Source organism: Pezoporus occidentalis, unplaced genomic scaffold (assembly GCF_034315485.1).
Source record: "Pezoporus occidentalis ecotype Australia unplaced genomic scaffold, CSIRO_AGI_Poc_V1 ctg418, whole genome shotgun sequence".
Lineage (NCBI taxonomy): Eukaryota > Metazoa > Chordata > Aves > Psittaciformes > Psittacidae > Pezoporus > Pezoporus occidentalis.
This window is the reverse complement of record NW_026915745.1, coordinates 54,557-71,107: the sequence shown is the minus strand read 5'-3', so window position 1 is coordinate 71,107 and position 16,551 is coordinate 54,557. Positions and strand designations below refer to the sequence as shown.

The window sequence follows — 16,551 nt, the reverse complement described above, 5'->3', positions numbered from 1 at the left end:
TGATAGCATCCTCCGTGCCTCACTGAGCGCATTGATTTTGTGTCCTTCAAAGGCCTGGCGTCCCCGGGGCACCGCTGCCTGGCAGGGCCATCCTGTCCATGAACGGGCTGAGCTTCGGGGTGATTCGGGTCAACACGGAAGACAAGAACTCTGCTCTCACCGTCCAGGACGTTGGCCACGTGATGCCAGGAGGTAAAAACGTGCAGGGATCTCCTCTGGGACCTTTCAGTGCGTGGGGGCTGCAGTGGTTTTGACTGCAGACGTTGGGCTGCGGTCAAACGTGTCCGAGCTTGGGGCCTAACGTAACCTCGTGTGATTCCTCCTAGGAATGATGTGCATAGTGAAACCTGATGGAGTGCCTCAGCTCTGCAAAACAGATGAGATTGGTGAAATCTGTGTTAGCTCCCGAGCAGGAGGAATGATGTATTACGGGCTGGCAGGGGTGACAAAGAATACGTTTGAGGTGTGTATAGCAGAATGCGTCTTTCTTTCCCTGTTTCCTGTGTAGAATTCGTAGAATCATAGAATAGGGTTGGAAAGGACCTTAAGATCATCCAGTTCCAACCCCCCTGCCGTGGGCAGGGACACCTCACACTAAACCAGGTCACCCAAGGCTCTGTTCAACCTGGCCTTGAACACTCCAGGGATGGAGCATTCCCAACCTCCCTGGGCAACCCATTCCAGTGCCTCAGCACCCTCACAGGAAAGAATTTCCTCCTTAGATCCAATCCAAACTTCCCCTGTTTCAGTTTGAACCCGTTACCCCTTGTCCTGTCACTACAGTCCCTAATGAAGAGTCCCTCCCCAGCATCCCTATAGCCCCCTTCAGACCCTGGAAGCTGCTCTGAGGTCTCCACGCAGCTTCTCTTCTTCAGTTGAACAGCCCCAACTTTCTCAGCCTGTCTCCATACAGGAGGTGCTCCAGTCCCTGCTCATCCTCGTGGCCTCCTCTGGGCTTGTTCCAAAGCCTTCTATAATCTCTTGGGTTTGTACCTTAGGTGTTAATGTTGCTCTTTAGCGAATCTCCTCTCAGTCCAGCACATTCAGTGTTCCCCTTTCAGAAAGGTCTCCAGCAGTGCTAAAACAATGCCTGTACCAGGGACTCCCTCATCGCCTCGCGCTCACACAGTGCAGTTCTTGATGTGCAGAGTGCTCTCCTATCCTTTGTCTCCAGCGTCCTCCCTTCCGTTGCAGGTTATCCCGGTGAACTCGGCTGGCTCTCCAGTGGGTGACGTGCCGTTTGTCCGCTCCGGCTTGCTGGGATTTGTTGGACCTGTATGTAACACACTTTGTGAGCTCGCATTGCTGTATTCTTGTTCACGTCGGTAGCCGTCAGTGTTAGAAGGAAAAGCATTTGTGTACGGGGGTCCATGGCTGGAATGCTTCTGGTGTGGTCCTAAACGGTGTCATTTAAAGAGAAAGAAAACGTGTTTCATCCAGGTGGCATCCAGGCGTAGTTGTGAAGTGCGGAAGCCAGCAAAGGCATCAGAACGTGCTCTCGTTGAAGTTGCTCACGGGTACCCTTTGGTCTTGCAGGGCAGTTTGGTCTTTGTGGTTGGGAAGATGGATGGGTTGCTGACAGTCAGCGGCCGCAGGCACAACGCCGACGACATCGTCGCCACGGGCTTGGCAGTGGAGTCGATAAAGACAGTTTACAGAGGAAGGTGAGCCCAGTAAAGCTTGCCCCTTGCTGCCCCTCCCCGTAAGCTTCTGCATGGAACGGGGTCTTTAGGGCGATCTTTGATGTCTCTTCAGGTAAGTGGTGGCTTTGGGTAGCTCAGTTACTGTCTAAACCAAAGCAGATTTGCTTTACTTGGCCTGGTCCTGCCCAAAACGGGTCTGGTTTCCCCACTCTTGCCTGGCTTTTCATCAAGTCTTTGGTCTTAAGGGGAAGGAAGCAGGTAACAGGATCGAGTCAGAGGATTCAGTGCTCTATAGAACTTACTCCTTAGCCTCTGTAGGAGTCAGCTGCTGGCTGATGCTCTGCAGGAAGGAAGGGTTTCATCGGCACCCAAAGACACTTCATTCCGTGGAGCAGTTTAGGGTGTCATTCCTCAGCTCCTCAGGCAGGGCTGGAGCTTGTGTCTTGGGAAGTTTTAAGCCCCCTGCATCGTGTAGATGCTTTTAAGGCTTTTATGGCATGGGGGATTTGTCCCGTGTTGGAACAGCGATGTGGGGGCAGGCTGGGAGGACAGGGGACTGTGCCATGTAGAAATACCAGCAGAAGGTGGAATGAATCCCTCAGTTCACAAAGTCTTCCCTTTTTTTACTCAGTTTTAGTTGTTTCATGTTAGCTTGGGTTTGGTTTTTTTTCCTCTGTATTTGCCCCATCAGGGCTTTTCTGAATGAGTTTTGTATTTGGCTTCATAGTCCTGAGGAGCACAACTGGAACTTGTGCCAGTGCAGCTCTCCCTGTTCCCTTAGGATTGCTGTCTTCTCCGTGTCTGTCTTCTACGACGAGAGGATCGTGGTGGTTGCAGAGCAGAGGCCGGATGCATCCGAAGAGGACAGTTTCCAGTGGATGAGTCGAGTGCTGCAGGTGGGTCAATGCACACGGGTGGATGGGGAGGGTTTGGGCAGCCTTGCAGCGTGTGAGCAGATGGAAGGAGCCCAGGCTCATTGCTCCCTCTTGGCAGGAGCTTGGGTACATCTGCTCCACACAAGCTGTTCTGGTCGGTCCTGAAGGTCTGACCACAAAGTGGTCAGCATTAGGCTGGCGCAGTGACTGTAGAGCAGCACAGTTGCCTCTCAGCACTGCAAAGCAGAGCCAGTGCTTGGGCTTAGGAGCTCTGCTTTAGCTTTGGTCGTGGTGATGCTCAAAGTTAGGCTTTAAAGCCACCCTTATCTTTGGAGGGGCATTTTCAGCAGGGAGACAGGAAGCAGAGGAACGTTCAAGCAGCTGGACAAGGGGAATCATAAGGAGAATGAGTAGCAAATGCACGCAGTGAGAGCTGCCTGCATTGTGTGTGTGTCAGCATTGAGAATGGTGGTTCAGGTTGTGAAGTATGCAGGCTGGGAGAGAAACCAGGGGAGTACTTGGTGGGCTGAGTAATGCATTAGGTGCCTGAATGCTGAAGCAGCCAGAAAGCAGCAGTGTGATGGCTCAGAGGAGGCAGATGGGTGAAGCCCTGAGCTCCAAGTCATGGGATTCATCCAGCAGCTGTGTGTATTTGGGGCATCAGAAGGTTAAAACTGGATTTCTTGTCTATGAAATGACAAAAGGCAGGGATGCTGCGAGCACTTAACCCTAACCACAGGGCTCGCTGATGTTACAGAGGGGAAATGAAGTGCTAGTGACCAACTCACTCCTCCAGCACCTTATAAATGCAGGGGTTCGTCTTGCAGATGTCAGTGCAGCCAGTGTAGTACCAGCAATCCCAGTGACCACCTTTCCTTCCTCTAGGCAATCGACAGCATTCACCAAGTGGGTGTGTATTGCCTTGCTCTTGTGCCAGCCAACACGTTGCCAAAAACTCCCTTGGGAGGGATCCACATCTCACAAACTAAACAGCACTTTCTGGAGGGCTCCCTGCACCCCTGCAACATCCTCATGTGCCCGCACACGTGCGTGACCAACCTGCCCAAACCCAGGCAGAAACAACCAGGTAACGGTGGTGGTTGAGGCTGGAAACTGAAGTTCAGGCCCGAAGCAGAGCTGGGTGATGCCTCTGAGCATCCTGCGTGCTGGGGACCAGAGCTTGGGGCCGGTGGCTGGGGTCTGTTTGAGGCCTCTCTGCGTGTGTCAGCCCAGGGATTCTGGTGCCTACCTTTGAACTCCTTGGGATTCTCTCTGCTGGTGAACAGGAGCCTTCTGAACTCTTACCAGTGAGGTTGCACTACCTCATGGATGCTGCTGGCATCCGTGGCCAGGAGCACTGGGATCCTAGAGGGAACCTGGGTCCCTTTGTCCCTGCAGATTGCAGTTCTAGGCCAGCTCGTCCCCATTTGCATGCAAAGTCCCCATTCCAGGTGGCTCTCCTTTACCAACAGGCGTTGGCCCTGCCTCTGTGATGGTGGGGAACCTGGTTGCTGGGAAGCGCATTGCTCAAGCCTCTGGCAGAGACCTTGGTCAACTAGAAGACAACGACTTAGTTAAAAAGGTAAATCCGGCTTTCTTACAGCTGGAGAATGGGGAGGAGTTCACCCTGCAGCTCAATGGGAAGCCCTGATGGTAAACTGCTGCCCCTCTGTTTCAGCACCAGTTCCTGACGGAGGTGTTGCAGTGGAGAGCTCAAGCAACTCCTGACCACCCGCTCTTCCTTTTGTTGAACGCCAAGGTACAGCCGGTGCTGAGCTGTTGGGGTTCAGCACAAGCTCAAGACTCCTTCAGATCCTTTTGCCCATCCAGTGTCTTGTGCTTAGTCTCTGGATCGGATTTTGCCCATGGATTTATGACCTTTGAACCTCTCAGTCACGGCAGCTCAGTGACTGTGTCCTGGTTCAGTGCTTGCTTTTAAAACTGAGCCTGTCTGTAGGTCCCACTGGTTCCTGTATCCTTTAATGGGGTATCCCTCTTGAGTACGTTCCGACAAGGTTCTGGTGCAGGAAGACCTCAGCTGACTCCCTGGGAGGTAGAATTCCCTAGAGCAGCTCTAACTCCATCTCCTTTTGCTATGGTAGTGAATAAACGGCTCCTTGGATGCCAGCAGCCTGTAGGTGTGGATAACTTGGAGCTGTAGACTGATGCTTAGCAAGCAGGTTTGGAGGGGTTTTCCTACAGTGACACTTGCGTCGTGCCAGGCCCTGTTTAGAGCACTTTTGTCTCCTTGCAAGGGAACCACTGTGTGCACGGCCACCTGCCTCCAGCTGCACAAAAAGGCGGAGAGAATCGCCTCGGTTCTGTGCGACAAAGGACACCTCAACGCAGGAGACAACGTGGTGCTTCTCTATCCTCCTGGTAAGAGAGGTTTTACTGGGGCCTGCAGCGTGGGCTCTACCTGAAATCCCCCTGGGAGCTGGAATTACAGGAGAGGTCATTGGGACAGCAGTACCTTAGGGACGGCATCAACTCCCTGGTCTAGTTTGGGCTGCCTTTGGAAGAGCCCGTTTGTGCCTGGTTAGGACTTGCTGTGTCATCAAAGACTTCTGGGGTTAGCAAAGAGCCTCTGGTTCACCACAGGGTTCATAGGCACCTGTGACCGTGCTGGCCCACCAGAGACTCCCCAGCTCCTGCTCTGCTCAGATCTTGGTTTAATGAAGGCACATTGCCCCTTTTAGCAGCTTTTCATCCAGAGAGCACGTGCTTTGCTCTGAGGAACGGCCCGGTGGCATCTGGTAGAGAGCGGTGCCATCGCCTCCAGCTGGGCAGGAGCTGGGTGCTTCCTCTGGGACTTTCTCCAGCAGCAGCTTGGGAGGGCTGGGCAGTGCAGTCTGGCCAGCAGCACGCAGCTTTAGCACTTGGGCTGTGCAAGATGCTCGCTGCTGGGGAGAGCTGCTCTCCGGTGTACGTACTCCTTGCCCTGCCACACGGTTCCTTCTGTCCTGACTTGACTCTGGAGTCGTTTGACGCTTGGGATGTTGCTCTCCTGTAAGGCAGATGTGGTTTTCTGTGTGGTCTCTCCTTTCCCAGTCCCCTCTCCCAAGCTTTCTTAGCTCCCCTGTCGCGCTGCCCTCAGCGGACCGCTTACGTTGCACATCCGTGCTGTGGAAGTGACCGGTGCTTGTGCCACCTTCTCAGGCGAGGTAGCAGCGGATGCTTGGAGGACGAGTACTCGGCTGGGCGTGCACCCCTCCGTGTCCCCCACTACAGCCCCTTATGTCCTTGCAGGCATTGAGCTCATCACCGCCTTCTATGGCTGCCTGTACGCTGGCTGCATCCCCGTCACCGTGAGACCACCCCATGCTCAGAGCCTCACTGCTACTCTGCCCACTGTGCGAATGATCGTGGAAGTGAGTAACGGGGTTGAGGTGAGGGGGGGAGAGCTGAGCTGAGAGTGGGGCCGCAGCACCGCAGCCCCCCCCGTGCTCTGGACACGGCAGCAGTGAGTGAAGCGCATCCCGCAGCTGGAGGCCGGTGTTTGCCTTGGTAAAACACAAGGGACCCGCCTCTCCCCTTGTGGCAAGGTGAATGGCTGTAAAGCGAGCGCCTTCTGAGGGATCCAAACGTGAGGCTGCCACTGAAAATGTCCCATTGATGCTCTTACTGCTGGGCAAAAGTGCAAACCCTGCTGTCAGCTACTTCCCGAGCCCAGGAACCAGGGAGAGGAAGGCGGATGTAGCCGGTGGGATGTTCTCCCCTGCTCTAAAGCTCCTGACGTGGCTGTGTGCGTTTTAGGCTGCCTTTGGGGTTTTAGGGCAGGGAATCGAGGCAGGGTTGCAGAGGGAAGCTGGCTGCAGGTGGCAGAAGGGTCTCTGAAGAGAAAAGCTCCCAGGGGCAGCGCCGCTGCGATGCGCGGTTTTCTCCTCCCTTTCTTTCCTAACGGGTGGCTCTGGGCTTAGGTCAGCAAAGCCGCCTGTATCCTCACAACCCAGACCTTAATGAGGCTCCTGAGATCCAGGGAGGCAGCTGCTGCTGTGGACGTGAAAACCTGGCCAACCATCATTGACACAGGTGGGCTCACGGGCCGAAGGGCTCCTTTAGCGTTGCGTCGGGGGGTTGGCCGCCATGGGGACTCTCCCCTGTTTCAGGTACAAACCGGGTGGCTCTTAAGGATTTGAACGCTTAGGAAACCTGCCCAAGCTCTAAGCTAGGTCTGCCCTTGTTTCCTGATGTCTCTGCTGCATTTGTTGAGCTCTGCATGGAAAATAACAGTCCTGAAAAGTCACCTTGCAGGCAGCTGTTAATGTCCTGGAGACGAGAGCAAGTCTTTTCCTCCCTTTTCCTGACAACCATTTCCTACACGGGAGCCTTGGCACGAGTCTCGTCATGCGTTCAGTCGAAAGGGAATTAATAGAAAGCTTTCTCATCCATCCCCGGCTGTCGGCAAGCTGAGTTCTCCTTTCAAATAGCAGCTCAGTAACCAAAAGGAGCCACGTTTGTGCCTTGCCTTTACAGATGACTTGCCCAGGAAGCGGCTGTCTCAGCTCTATAAGCCACCCACGCCTGAAATGTTAGCATACCTCGATTTTAGTGTCTCCACAACAGGGATGCTCACAGGAGTAAAGGTACAGTAAAAGGGGTTTAGGAGATGGGGGGTTTGGTGCCTCGTCTTCAGCTGGTATTCTGAACCACCTCCCTCCTTGACCTCCACCAGAGCTGGCTCTTGTAGCTTGAAGCCCAGTGAAGGTTTCCTTGCAGTAAAGCTATGGATTCCCTGCAGGCAGCGCAGTGGGACTTTGTGCTCGTAGCGTAGGAAGGGAGGTCTCTGCAGTGGGCATCAGGAGTTCTGCTGCTGCTTCCCACTAGGAGAGCAGTGAGCAAGGTGAGGAGCAGGGCTGTGAGCTTCTGCTTTCCCCTGCCAGGAGCAGAACAGGAACTAGGTTATAGAAAGGAGGATGAGAACCTAAACCATTAAAGCCTTGGACTGTCCTCAGTGAGCGGCTCTGATTGGAGCCTGAGATGCCCAAAGCTTTTTAAGCAATAGCTGCTGTTATCACTGCTCCTGGTTTACTGGGGCTCAGAGGTTTCTGCACCTGCTGTGGAAGATGAGGGAACGAAACCCAGCGTTCCTGGAGCAGGGTTAGGAAGTCAGACCCATCTCTGTTCTTGCCTGCCTTCCTGGGGTGATGCCCTTCAGTCTGAGCACGGTTCCTCTGTCTCTGTGTTGCAGATGTCCCACGCAGCGGTGAGTGGCCTTTGCAGGGCCATCAAGCTGCAGTGTGAGCTCTACTCCTCCCGGCAGATAGCAATTTGTCTCGACCCCTACTGTGGACTGGGGTTTGTGCTCTGGTGCCTTTGCAGGTACGACTTTGGAGGGGAAGAGGGAAGGGTTGGCTCCTGGCTGGGTGTAAATGGGGAATGGCATCGAAAGTGTTTTCTTCCTTAATGTTCCTCGCAGCGTGTACTCTGGACACCAGTCAGTCTTAATTCCTCCTATGGAGCTGGAATCCAATCTTTTCCTCTGGTTATCTACTGTCAGCCAGTATAAAATAAGGGACACTTTCTGTTCCTATTCAGTCATGGAACTGTGCACAAAGGGACTTGGAAACCAAGTTGAAATGTTAAAGGTAAGAACTGTTCCCTGAATGCTGTCCCAGACGTTCAGCTGTGGTAGGAAAGCAAAGCGACGTGGTTGTTGTGCAGGAGGAAAACTGTTGTATTTGAGGCTCCGGTCCACAGCTTGCTCAGAAAAAGCAAAAGCATCTTGCTTTTGCAGCCCCAGGAAAGGAAAAGGATTGGGATGGATGGGGGGGACGTATTGCAGCGCAGGTAGCACGTCGCCAGTGAGTGTCAGAGGCTGCTGGGCAAACCTTAGGAGAGGATGCCAGCAGCAGGATGCTGTGCGGGAGAGCTGCTTATGTAAGAGTCTGCAGTGAAGGCTCAGAGCAGCACATGATGCGAAGCACACATGTCAGGGGATTTGCTAAATAGAGGTGTTTGCTCCTTGGAGATGAGAGGAAGGGAAACCAAACCAGCTCCATAAAACACTCCGGGTGCCTCTTTTGCATGAGGCTTAGTGAACTAGCACGCTGCATCTACGAGCCTGAGGATGAGCCTTGTTCTGCTGGGGGCAGGCGGGTGCCTGCTCTGGGGTGTATCACCACTTGAAGAGCACGAGGCACGTGTTTGATCCACTGCTGAACGCCGCTCAGGGCATCTGTGATCCTCTCCAGAAATAAGAATGGATTCTGGCCCCGGGTTTGTTGAAGGTTCAGTGTGTTTAGAGGAGGGCACGAGGATGAGCAGGGGCTGGAGCAGCTCCTGTATGGAGCCAGGCTGAGGAAGTTGGGGCTGTTCAGCCTGGAGAAGAGGAGGCTGCGTGGAGACCTCAGAGCAGCTTCCAGTGTCTGAAGGGGGCTATAGGGATGCTGGGGAGGGACTCTTCATTAGGGACTGCAGTGACAGGACAAGGGGTAACGGGTTAAAACTGAAACAGGGGAAGTTTAGACTGGATCTAAGGAAGAAATCCTTTCCTGTGAGGGTGCTGAGGCACTGGAATGGGTTGCCCAGGGAGGTTGGGAATGCTCCATCCCTGGCAGTGTTCAAGGCCAGGTTGGACAGAGCCTTGGGTGACCTGGTTTAGTGTGAGGTGTCCCTGCCCATGGCAGGGGGTTGGAACTGGATGAGCTTCAGGTCCTTTCCAACCCAACCCATTCCATGAGTCTGTAATCCCATTAAATAACTTTATTCTCACTTGGTTTGGTTTCCATGTATATAAATAGTGAAGAGCAGATGTAATGTTAGCTGACAAGCACTGCAGCAGCATGTGATGCTACATTCTATAGCAGAGGAAGAAGCACTGTTAATGCATCTTTTGTTGTAGCAGTATTTCTAGGCTCTGTTCAGACACATCTCATGGTTACAAGTAGAAGCTGAAAAGAGGAAAGAACTCGAACACAAGGACAGGGTTTTCCTGCATTTCCTCAAGTCATCTCCAGGGACAGAAAGCAAGTGTGAATCATTTAGAGAAGAGATTCAGAGCAGCCCAAGGAGAAGGACTTGGGGGTGTTGGTTGATGAGAAAATGAACATGAGCTGCCTGCAGTGTGAGCTCACAGCCCAGAAAGCAACCATATCCTGGGCTGCATCAAAAGGAACGTGACCAGCAGGTCCCAGGAGGTGATCCTGCCCCTCTGCTCTGCTCTCGTGAGACCTCACCTGCAGCATTGGGTGCAGTTCTGGTGTCCTCAACATAAAAAGGACATGGAACTGTTGGAACAAGTCCAGAGGAGGCCACGAGGATGAGCAGGGACTGGAGCACCTCCTGTATGGAGACAGGCTGAGGAAGTTGGGGCTGTTCAGCCTGGAGAAGAGAAGCTGCGTGGAGACCTCAGAGCAGCTTCCAGTATCTGAAGGGGGCTATAGGGATGCTGGGGAGGGACTCTTCATTAGGGACTGCAGTGACAGGACAAGGGGTAACGGGTTCAAACTGAAACAGGGGAAGTTTAGATTGGATCTGAGGAGGAAATTCTTTGCTGTGAGGGTGGTGAGGCTCTGGAATGGGTTGCCCAGGGAGGTTGGGAATGCTCCATCCCTGGCAGTGTTCAAGGCCAGGTTGGATGAAGCCTTGGGTGACCTGGTTTAGTGTGAGGTGTCCCTGCCCATGGCAGGGGGTTGGAACTGGATGAGCTTCAGGCCCTTTCCAACCCAACCCATTCTATGTGAGGGGACAGGCCTGGTGCAGTGGGGCACGCACAGACCTGGGCACTCCCTCGTGTCTGTCCCAGGCACGTGGCATTAACCTGTCCTGCGTCCGGACCTGCGTGGTGGTGGCCGAGGAGCGGCCGCGCGTTTCCCTCACCCAATCCTTCTCCAAGCTCTTCAAAGACATCGGCCTGTCCTCGCGTGCCGTAAGCACCACCTTCGGCTCTAGAGTCAACGTTGCCATCTGCTTACAGGTAACACGGGGCCACGTGTTGTGTCTGCTGCCGTCTTCCCGGATCCGCTCGTGTCCCGCATCTTCCCGAGCTGCACGGGCCGTAGGGAGCCCAGCATCTGCTCGGTAGCGAGCAGCTGGCACAAGGTTTAAACGGGTTCCTTTCAGCCGCCAGGTTTTATGTCACAGATGCTCAAAGGGGCTGAAAGGTGACACTGGAGAGCTGTTGATCTCCACTGAAACAATGCCTCAGCCCCAGGGCTGAGAGCTGAGAGCGCTTGGGCTGTATCCGGAGCAGCTTCCCCCTCCCAAAGGGGGGAACACGCTGGTGTCCCAGAGCAAAGAGCCTGTTTGGTGGAGGGTTTCCTTTAGTGCAGCTGCAGAGGTGGGGAATGGGAACATGGAGCTTGCTGCCTGTGAGGCCCCCCTGGAAACGTTCACGTTCCCCTGGCTCCGTAGGTGCATTAAGTCTTCACTGTTCACTCCTCAGGGAACGTCCGGGCCGGATCCCACCACGGTTTACGTGGATCTGAAATCCTTGAGACATGACAGGTACAGTGGATTACTTACCAATGCTATGGAAGGTGACGTGGTGGTCCCGAGCCATCGCCTCGCAGGACATTGCAGCCCTTTTCTTCCCCCCCTGACAATGTCTTCTTTACCTTCAGGGTGCGTCTGGTGGAAAGGGGAGCTCCTCAAAGCCTGCTGCTTTCAGAATCTGGGAAGGTAATGTCCTCATCACAGACTACAGGATATACTGCCTAGGTGTGATGGCACCGAGAGGCCCGGCACGCAGCACCTGCTGAGCCCACGTTTCTTGTACCCCCACTCTGCTGTGGATGTGGAGCTAGGAAAGGTGGCCTGGCAGGAGAAGAGGCAATAATGCGTTACAGCGTTCCTTGGGGAAGTTACTTTGATTTATGACAAAGCATCCCTTGGTTCAGGAGCATGCTTTGGGGAAAGAAATCAAAGAGTGGGTAAAATGAGCCCCACCGAAGTGATGACTGCCGTCCTGTCCTTGAAAGGAGCATTTCAGAGACTTCCTGTATTAGTTGATGTAGCTCTTACTCCCTTCCTTAAACGGATCGATAAAAAGATATTGCCAGTAGTTTTGAACATTGAATTCCACAAACCCAAGGTCTAGCAAGCCCACAATGCCTTGCCTGTGTGCCTTTTGAGTCATGAAAGCCATTCGTGCCGTTAGCTTCCACCCCATCCTCAGCGCGCGTGCGTGTCCTCGCACGTTTCACGCCTGCTTGGCAGCGCTGTGGCTGTGAAGGGAACAGCCTTTGCGTTTCAGTTGTGCACGAAGGTGATTCCCACACGGATCACGTCTTCCTTCCTGTGCTCTTTAGATCTTACCTGGAGTCAAAGTGGTCATCGTCAACCCCGAGACCAAAGGGCCCCTTGGAGACTCTCACCTCGGGGAGGTAAGTGCTGGTTTCACCATCCGGGCAGCTCCTGCTGTCTCGGAGCTGCGTTCTCCCTTTGCAGTTAACACAGGACTTTGGGGGTCTCATTTAACTGTCAGTGTCAAGGCAAGAAAGCCTCCTAGAAAGGAAGGCTGATTCCACCCTAAACCTTGAATAACCAGCTTCCAACTAATCTCATTCACATTCTGCTTTCTTTACCTTGACTACACACCGGTATATTTGATCTTAGTAGGTTATAATCCATTTTTGGCCTTGATGTATTACAATCCCCCCCCAGTTTCTTTGCTCAATCCTCAGCTTATTAAGAGACTCAAATCTACAAGATGCATTTTTAAGATTCTCTGGGGTCTTTGGAGGCTTGAGCTAAATGCAAACCCTTTTTGGCTCTGGAAAACCATAGATAAAAAGGGAATCTTCTTGTTTTTTACTACCGTGCCTCAGTGATGCTCTGGCTTTGTAGTGGGTAAGGTGTGACTGGTTTTCCACTTCCTGCACAGATTTGGGTCAACAGTCCACACACAGCCAGTGGCTACTACACTATCTACGACAACGAAACCCTTCAAGCTGATCATTTCAACACGCGCCTGAGTTTCGGTGATGCTGCTCAGACGCTTTGGGCTCGCACCGGTTACCTTGGCTTTGTGCGTCGCACAGAGCTCACAGCTGCCAGTGGAGGTATGGCAAAGATTCAGCTGCACCTTTGAAAGGAAGGGGATGGGTTTCTGTTCACACTGTGTGGATGGAATGGTTTGGCTTGGAAGGGACCTTAGAGGTTTAGTTCCACCTTTCACTAGACCGGGCTGCTCCAAGCCCCATCCAGCCGGGCCTTGATCTGCATGATCTGGATCCAAGAGACACTTGATTTATCTTAGAATCATAGAATCATAGAATCGTTAGGGTTGGAAAGGACCTGAAGCTCATCCAGTTCCAACCCCCTGCCATGGGCAGGGACACCTCACACTAAACCATCTCACCCAAGGCTCTGTCCAACCTGGCCTTGAACACTGCCAGGGATGGAGCATTCCCAACCTCCCTGGGCAACCCATTCCAGTGCCTCAGCACCCTCACAGCAAAGAATTTCCTCCTTAGATCCAATCTAAACTTCCCCTGTTTCAGTTTGAACCCGTTACCCCTTGTCCTGTCACTGCAGTCCCCAATGAAGAGTCCCTCCCCAGCATCCCTATAGCCCCCTTCAGACACTGGAAGCTGCTCTGAGGTCTCCACGCAGCTTCTCTTCTCCAGGCTGAACAGCCCCAACTTTCTCAGCCTGTCTCCATACAGGAGCTGCTCCAGTCCCTGCTCATCCTCGTGACCTCCTCTGGACTTGTTCCAACAGTTCCATGTCCTTTTTATGTTGAGGACACCAGAACTGCACACAATGCTCCAGGTGAGGTCTCACGAGAGCAGAGCAGAGGGGCAGGATCACCTCCTGGGACCTGCTGGTCACGCTCCTTTGGATGCAGCCCAGGACACGGTTGGTTTCTGGGCTGCAGGTGCACACTGAAGCCGGCTCATGTTCATTTTCTCATCGACCAACACCCCAAGTCCTTCTCCTTGGGCTGCTCTGAACCTCTTCTCTCTTTGATGATGCCATGTATTATGTTTCCATAGTACAGTACACTTCATGTCCCACCTCTCCTCTCTAGAGCGCCACGATGCACTGTATGTTGTTGGAGCACTGGATGAGACTTTGGAGCTGAGGGGGCTGCGCTACCATCCGATCGACATTGAGACGTCGGTATCTCGGACACACAGAAGCATTGCTGAATGGTAAAAGAGCCCTGAAAACTGGGTTCATCCCGAGCTAGCTGAAATGCAGCAATGGTCAAGCAAAGACACAGGGTTTAAGGGAACAACAATGGGCAAATTGAGGTATTTTCTGTCATCAGCAAGTCATGAACCTCCCTTCCTCTCTGTAGGCCAAGGTACCACTGGGGCTGACTGACTCAGTGTTTTCTCACAGGCCTTAATTCAAAATGGAAATGATCATTTCCTGCTCTGTGCTATAAAAACCCATTTCTGTTTGAGTTGGGGAAGCAGCATTTAGTTCTTACCTCACACTAGGCAGTCCTGAGATGGATTTAACTGAGCTTTGACACGGCAGGGCTAGATCATCTTGGAGTTAGGTGGCTTGGAAATGCAGCCCAAAGCAGGTGATAAACTCCATGTGAGGGTAAAGAATGTTGGCTCTTTGTGAACATAACTGGGTTTTCTGCCTGTTTGTTCTTCTTTCTGGCTTTCAGTGCTGTCTTCACGTGGACCAACTTGCTCGTGGTTGTCGTGGAGCTGTGTGGCTGTGAACAGGAAGCCCTGGATTTAGTCCCTCTGGTTACAAACGTGGTCCTGGAAGAGCATTACCTGATTGTGGGAGTGGTGGTGGTGGTGGATCCTGGCGTTATCCCTATCAATTCCAGAGGGGAGAAACAACGAATGCATCTCCGTGACAGCTTCCTAGCTGACCAGTTAGACCCCATATATGTAGCATATAACATGTGATGTGTATGGGGGGGGGGGGGTTAGGGGAAGTGATGTTCAGCGACTTTGTGGGACCACTAAACGACAGGAGGTGGCTTGAGAACTGAAGCTGGTGAAAATTACTAATACTTGATACCAAGTTTGAGATTGCTGCCACATTCCCTTCATCTCATCCCTCTGCTGTTGAGACCCCATTTAAGTACCAAGGGGCAGAAGGAGATGTGGTAGACAATGGAGAACTTCTGTAACAGTTTACTGCAATATTAGCTTTATAGCAAATGCAAAGTGTGTGAGCTACAAAATCCCTTAAGGCCTTTACAGTAGTGTTACTTTTTTCATCTGTTGTACATATTTGTATTTTTATCTAATACTGGTTTAGGATTCTATAAGGGGAGGGTTTATTTAGTTAAGATAATAAACTATTAAGAAAAGGGTCATCAGAGTTCTGCAGTTCCCTGCTCTATAATGTCCTTTGCATCTGGACTGGAGCTGTTCATCCCATGGGATCACACAACCCGCTTAAAATTGTGCCATGACCAAACCGATAACGTCCAGAATCGAAGAGTTACTTATTCCTATAGATATTTCTTGAATTTAAAGAAGAATTTTGCCTATATTTTAAATATGTAAATATTATTATACATAATTCACTTAGAAAATTAACTTGGATAATGGTGACGGCTGAAGGTAGACGTTTTTAAGGACGAGTAACTTTTGTGGTCCTTAGAATTCCATTTGGTTCGACAACTAATGTGAGCTAAACACCCCTTTCACAGGCTTCCTTATTTCAGTGTGTAGTCTTTTATTGCTGGCCAGACGCGTGTCATAGCATGCAGAAACCTTTGATTCCAAGGCCCATCCTCCTAAAAGAGGCTGAATTGAAACAGGAACGTGGAACTGGGTTGAAATCGCAGTGCAAGTCTTAAACGCTTAACAGAAAGGATGCACCCGAGGACCGCCTCTGCCTCATCCTGCATCACCTTGTGTCTGAAGGGAAGAAAGTCCATTAGACTGACACAGTTAAACTCGGTGTTTGTGCAGTTCAGCCATGACTCCATGGAGTTCCCTCTGGGAAGAGCAAGGAATACTGTAAATAGGCTTTAATGTGGGAGGCAACAACCTGGGTTTCCTCAAAGCAGTCACTAGAAAGAATGAGACGATGCTGGGGTTTAAGTTGAATTCATTTTTATCTCTTACAGGAGGAGGCCCCAAAATGAGGCAGAGCAATTCTGGTAAAGACCTTGTTAAATAACTGTAGTGCAAGGTAATATCCCAGCCTTCAAACACTTCCCACATTCCTAAATGTCAAGAAACAGAAGCCTTAGAGTAGCGCGTGGAAGCTCTTACAGTGAGGAAGCAATTGCACAGCGGGCTAAGGCGTTTAAGCTTTGACTCAAAAATCACCTTTCTTGCATTTAATACCTCCTCATCTTCTAAGAACAATTAAATTCCCGTGTGTGTTTAGGAAATCAGATTCCTGAAGCCATGGGAGCTGATACTGGATAATGCAACAGGGGTTTTTTTGAGTCAGAAGTGGTCTCCAGTGTAAGATGATCCAAAGGACCTCAGTCGGTCTGGAAGCAGTTTGTCATCGGTTTCTAGGCTGAACTCTGAAGACCCTGTGGCAGCTGGAGCACAACTCAGTGTATCTGTAAGCAGAACACACCTCCTGCTGCGCTGTTAGTGCTTTGCTGAAGGCAGGAGGGTTCCACATGCTATTCCTGAAACCTCTTTGGTGGCAGAATAGATTCAGGCACTGGAAGTTATTGTGGCAAGCGTAGAGTGGAGCTGCTCGCAGCCACTTCACTTTACCTCTCTGAACCATGTCTGTATCCACCACAGCTGTGAGGCAGCGTGGGAGATGCTGTGTGCATGGGGAGGGAGGTGGCCCTGCAACCCGTTGCTGCTGGTGGTGCTGCAGCTTAGGGTGTGAAGTGCACAGAAGCGGTTCTCCCTCTTTAGCCAGCGGTGTCTTGTCGTTCCATGACCATCACTCTTTGTGTTTTGCAGTGCACCTTCACTTCCTCGTTGCCTGTTTCTGGTGGTCTTCACCTTTTTCTTCCTCAAACTGAAGCATTTGGGGTTTCCACGAGTCCGTGGTCCGTTGAAGTGCATTTTAAGTGCAGTTTTAGGATTGTCTTTTTAGTTTTCCTCGTGATATTTCAGCTGTAAGAAAACTGCGTGTATTAATTCAGTCAAAGAGCCCCGCTATGGGGCAGACTGACTTTC

General features: G+C 51.9%; 1 protein-coding gene across 3 annotated transcripts in view; it reads left to right on the top strand.

Moving 5' to 3' along the window:
• Positions 1-14,759, top strand: part of DIP2B (disco interacting protein 2 homolog B) — a 64,335-nt gene extending 49,576 nt beyond the window's left edge. For all 3 annotated transcript variants that reach the window (XM_062634170.1, XM_062634169.1, XM_062634168.1), the window contains 21 exons: positions 53-192; positions 327-463; positions 1,195-1,275; positions 1,537-1,664; positions 2,425-2,539; positions 3,404-3,605; positions 3,991-4,100; positions 4,197-4,277; positions 4,774-4,897; positions 5,768-5,889; positions 6,439-6,550; positions 6,995-7,104; positions 7,710-7,840; positions 7,938-8,106; positions 10,266-10,436; positions 10,905-10,966; positions 11,083-11,140; positions 11,770-11,844; positions 12,345-12,522; positions 13,494-13,617; positions 14,091-14,759. In XM_062634170.1, the coding sequence (XP_062490154.1) occupies positions 53-192; positions 327-463; positions 1,195-1,275; positions 1,537-1,664; positions 2,425-2,539; positions 3,404-3,605; positions 3,991-4,100; positions 4,197-4,277; positions 4,774-4,897; positions 5,768-5,889; positions 6,439-6,550; positions 6,995-7,104; positions 7,710-7,840; positions 7,938-8,106; positions 10,266-10,436; positions 10,905-10,966; positions 11,083-11,140; positions 11,770-11,844; positions 12,345-12,522; positions 13,494-13,617; positions 14,091-14,343 (2,683 nt within the window). In that variant the 3' untranslated portion in view covers positions 14,344-14,759. The remainder of the gene's footprint in view (positions 1-52; positions 193-326; positions 464-1,194; positions 1,276-1,536; positions 1,665-2,424; positions 2,540-3,403; positions 3,606-3,990; positions 4,101-4,196; positions 4,278-4,773; positions 4,898-5,767; positions 5,890-6,438; positions 6,551-6,994; positions 7,105-7,709; positions 7,841-7,937; positions 8,107-10,265; positions 10,437-10,904; positions 10,967-11,082; positions 11,141-11,769; positions 11,845-12,344; positions 12,523-13,493; positions 13,618-14,090) is intronic.
• Positions 14,760-16,551: the final 1,792 nt, after the last annotated feature.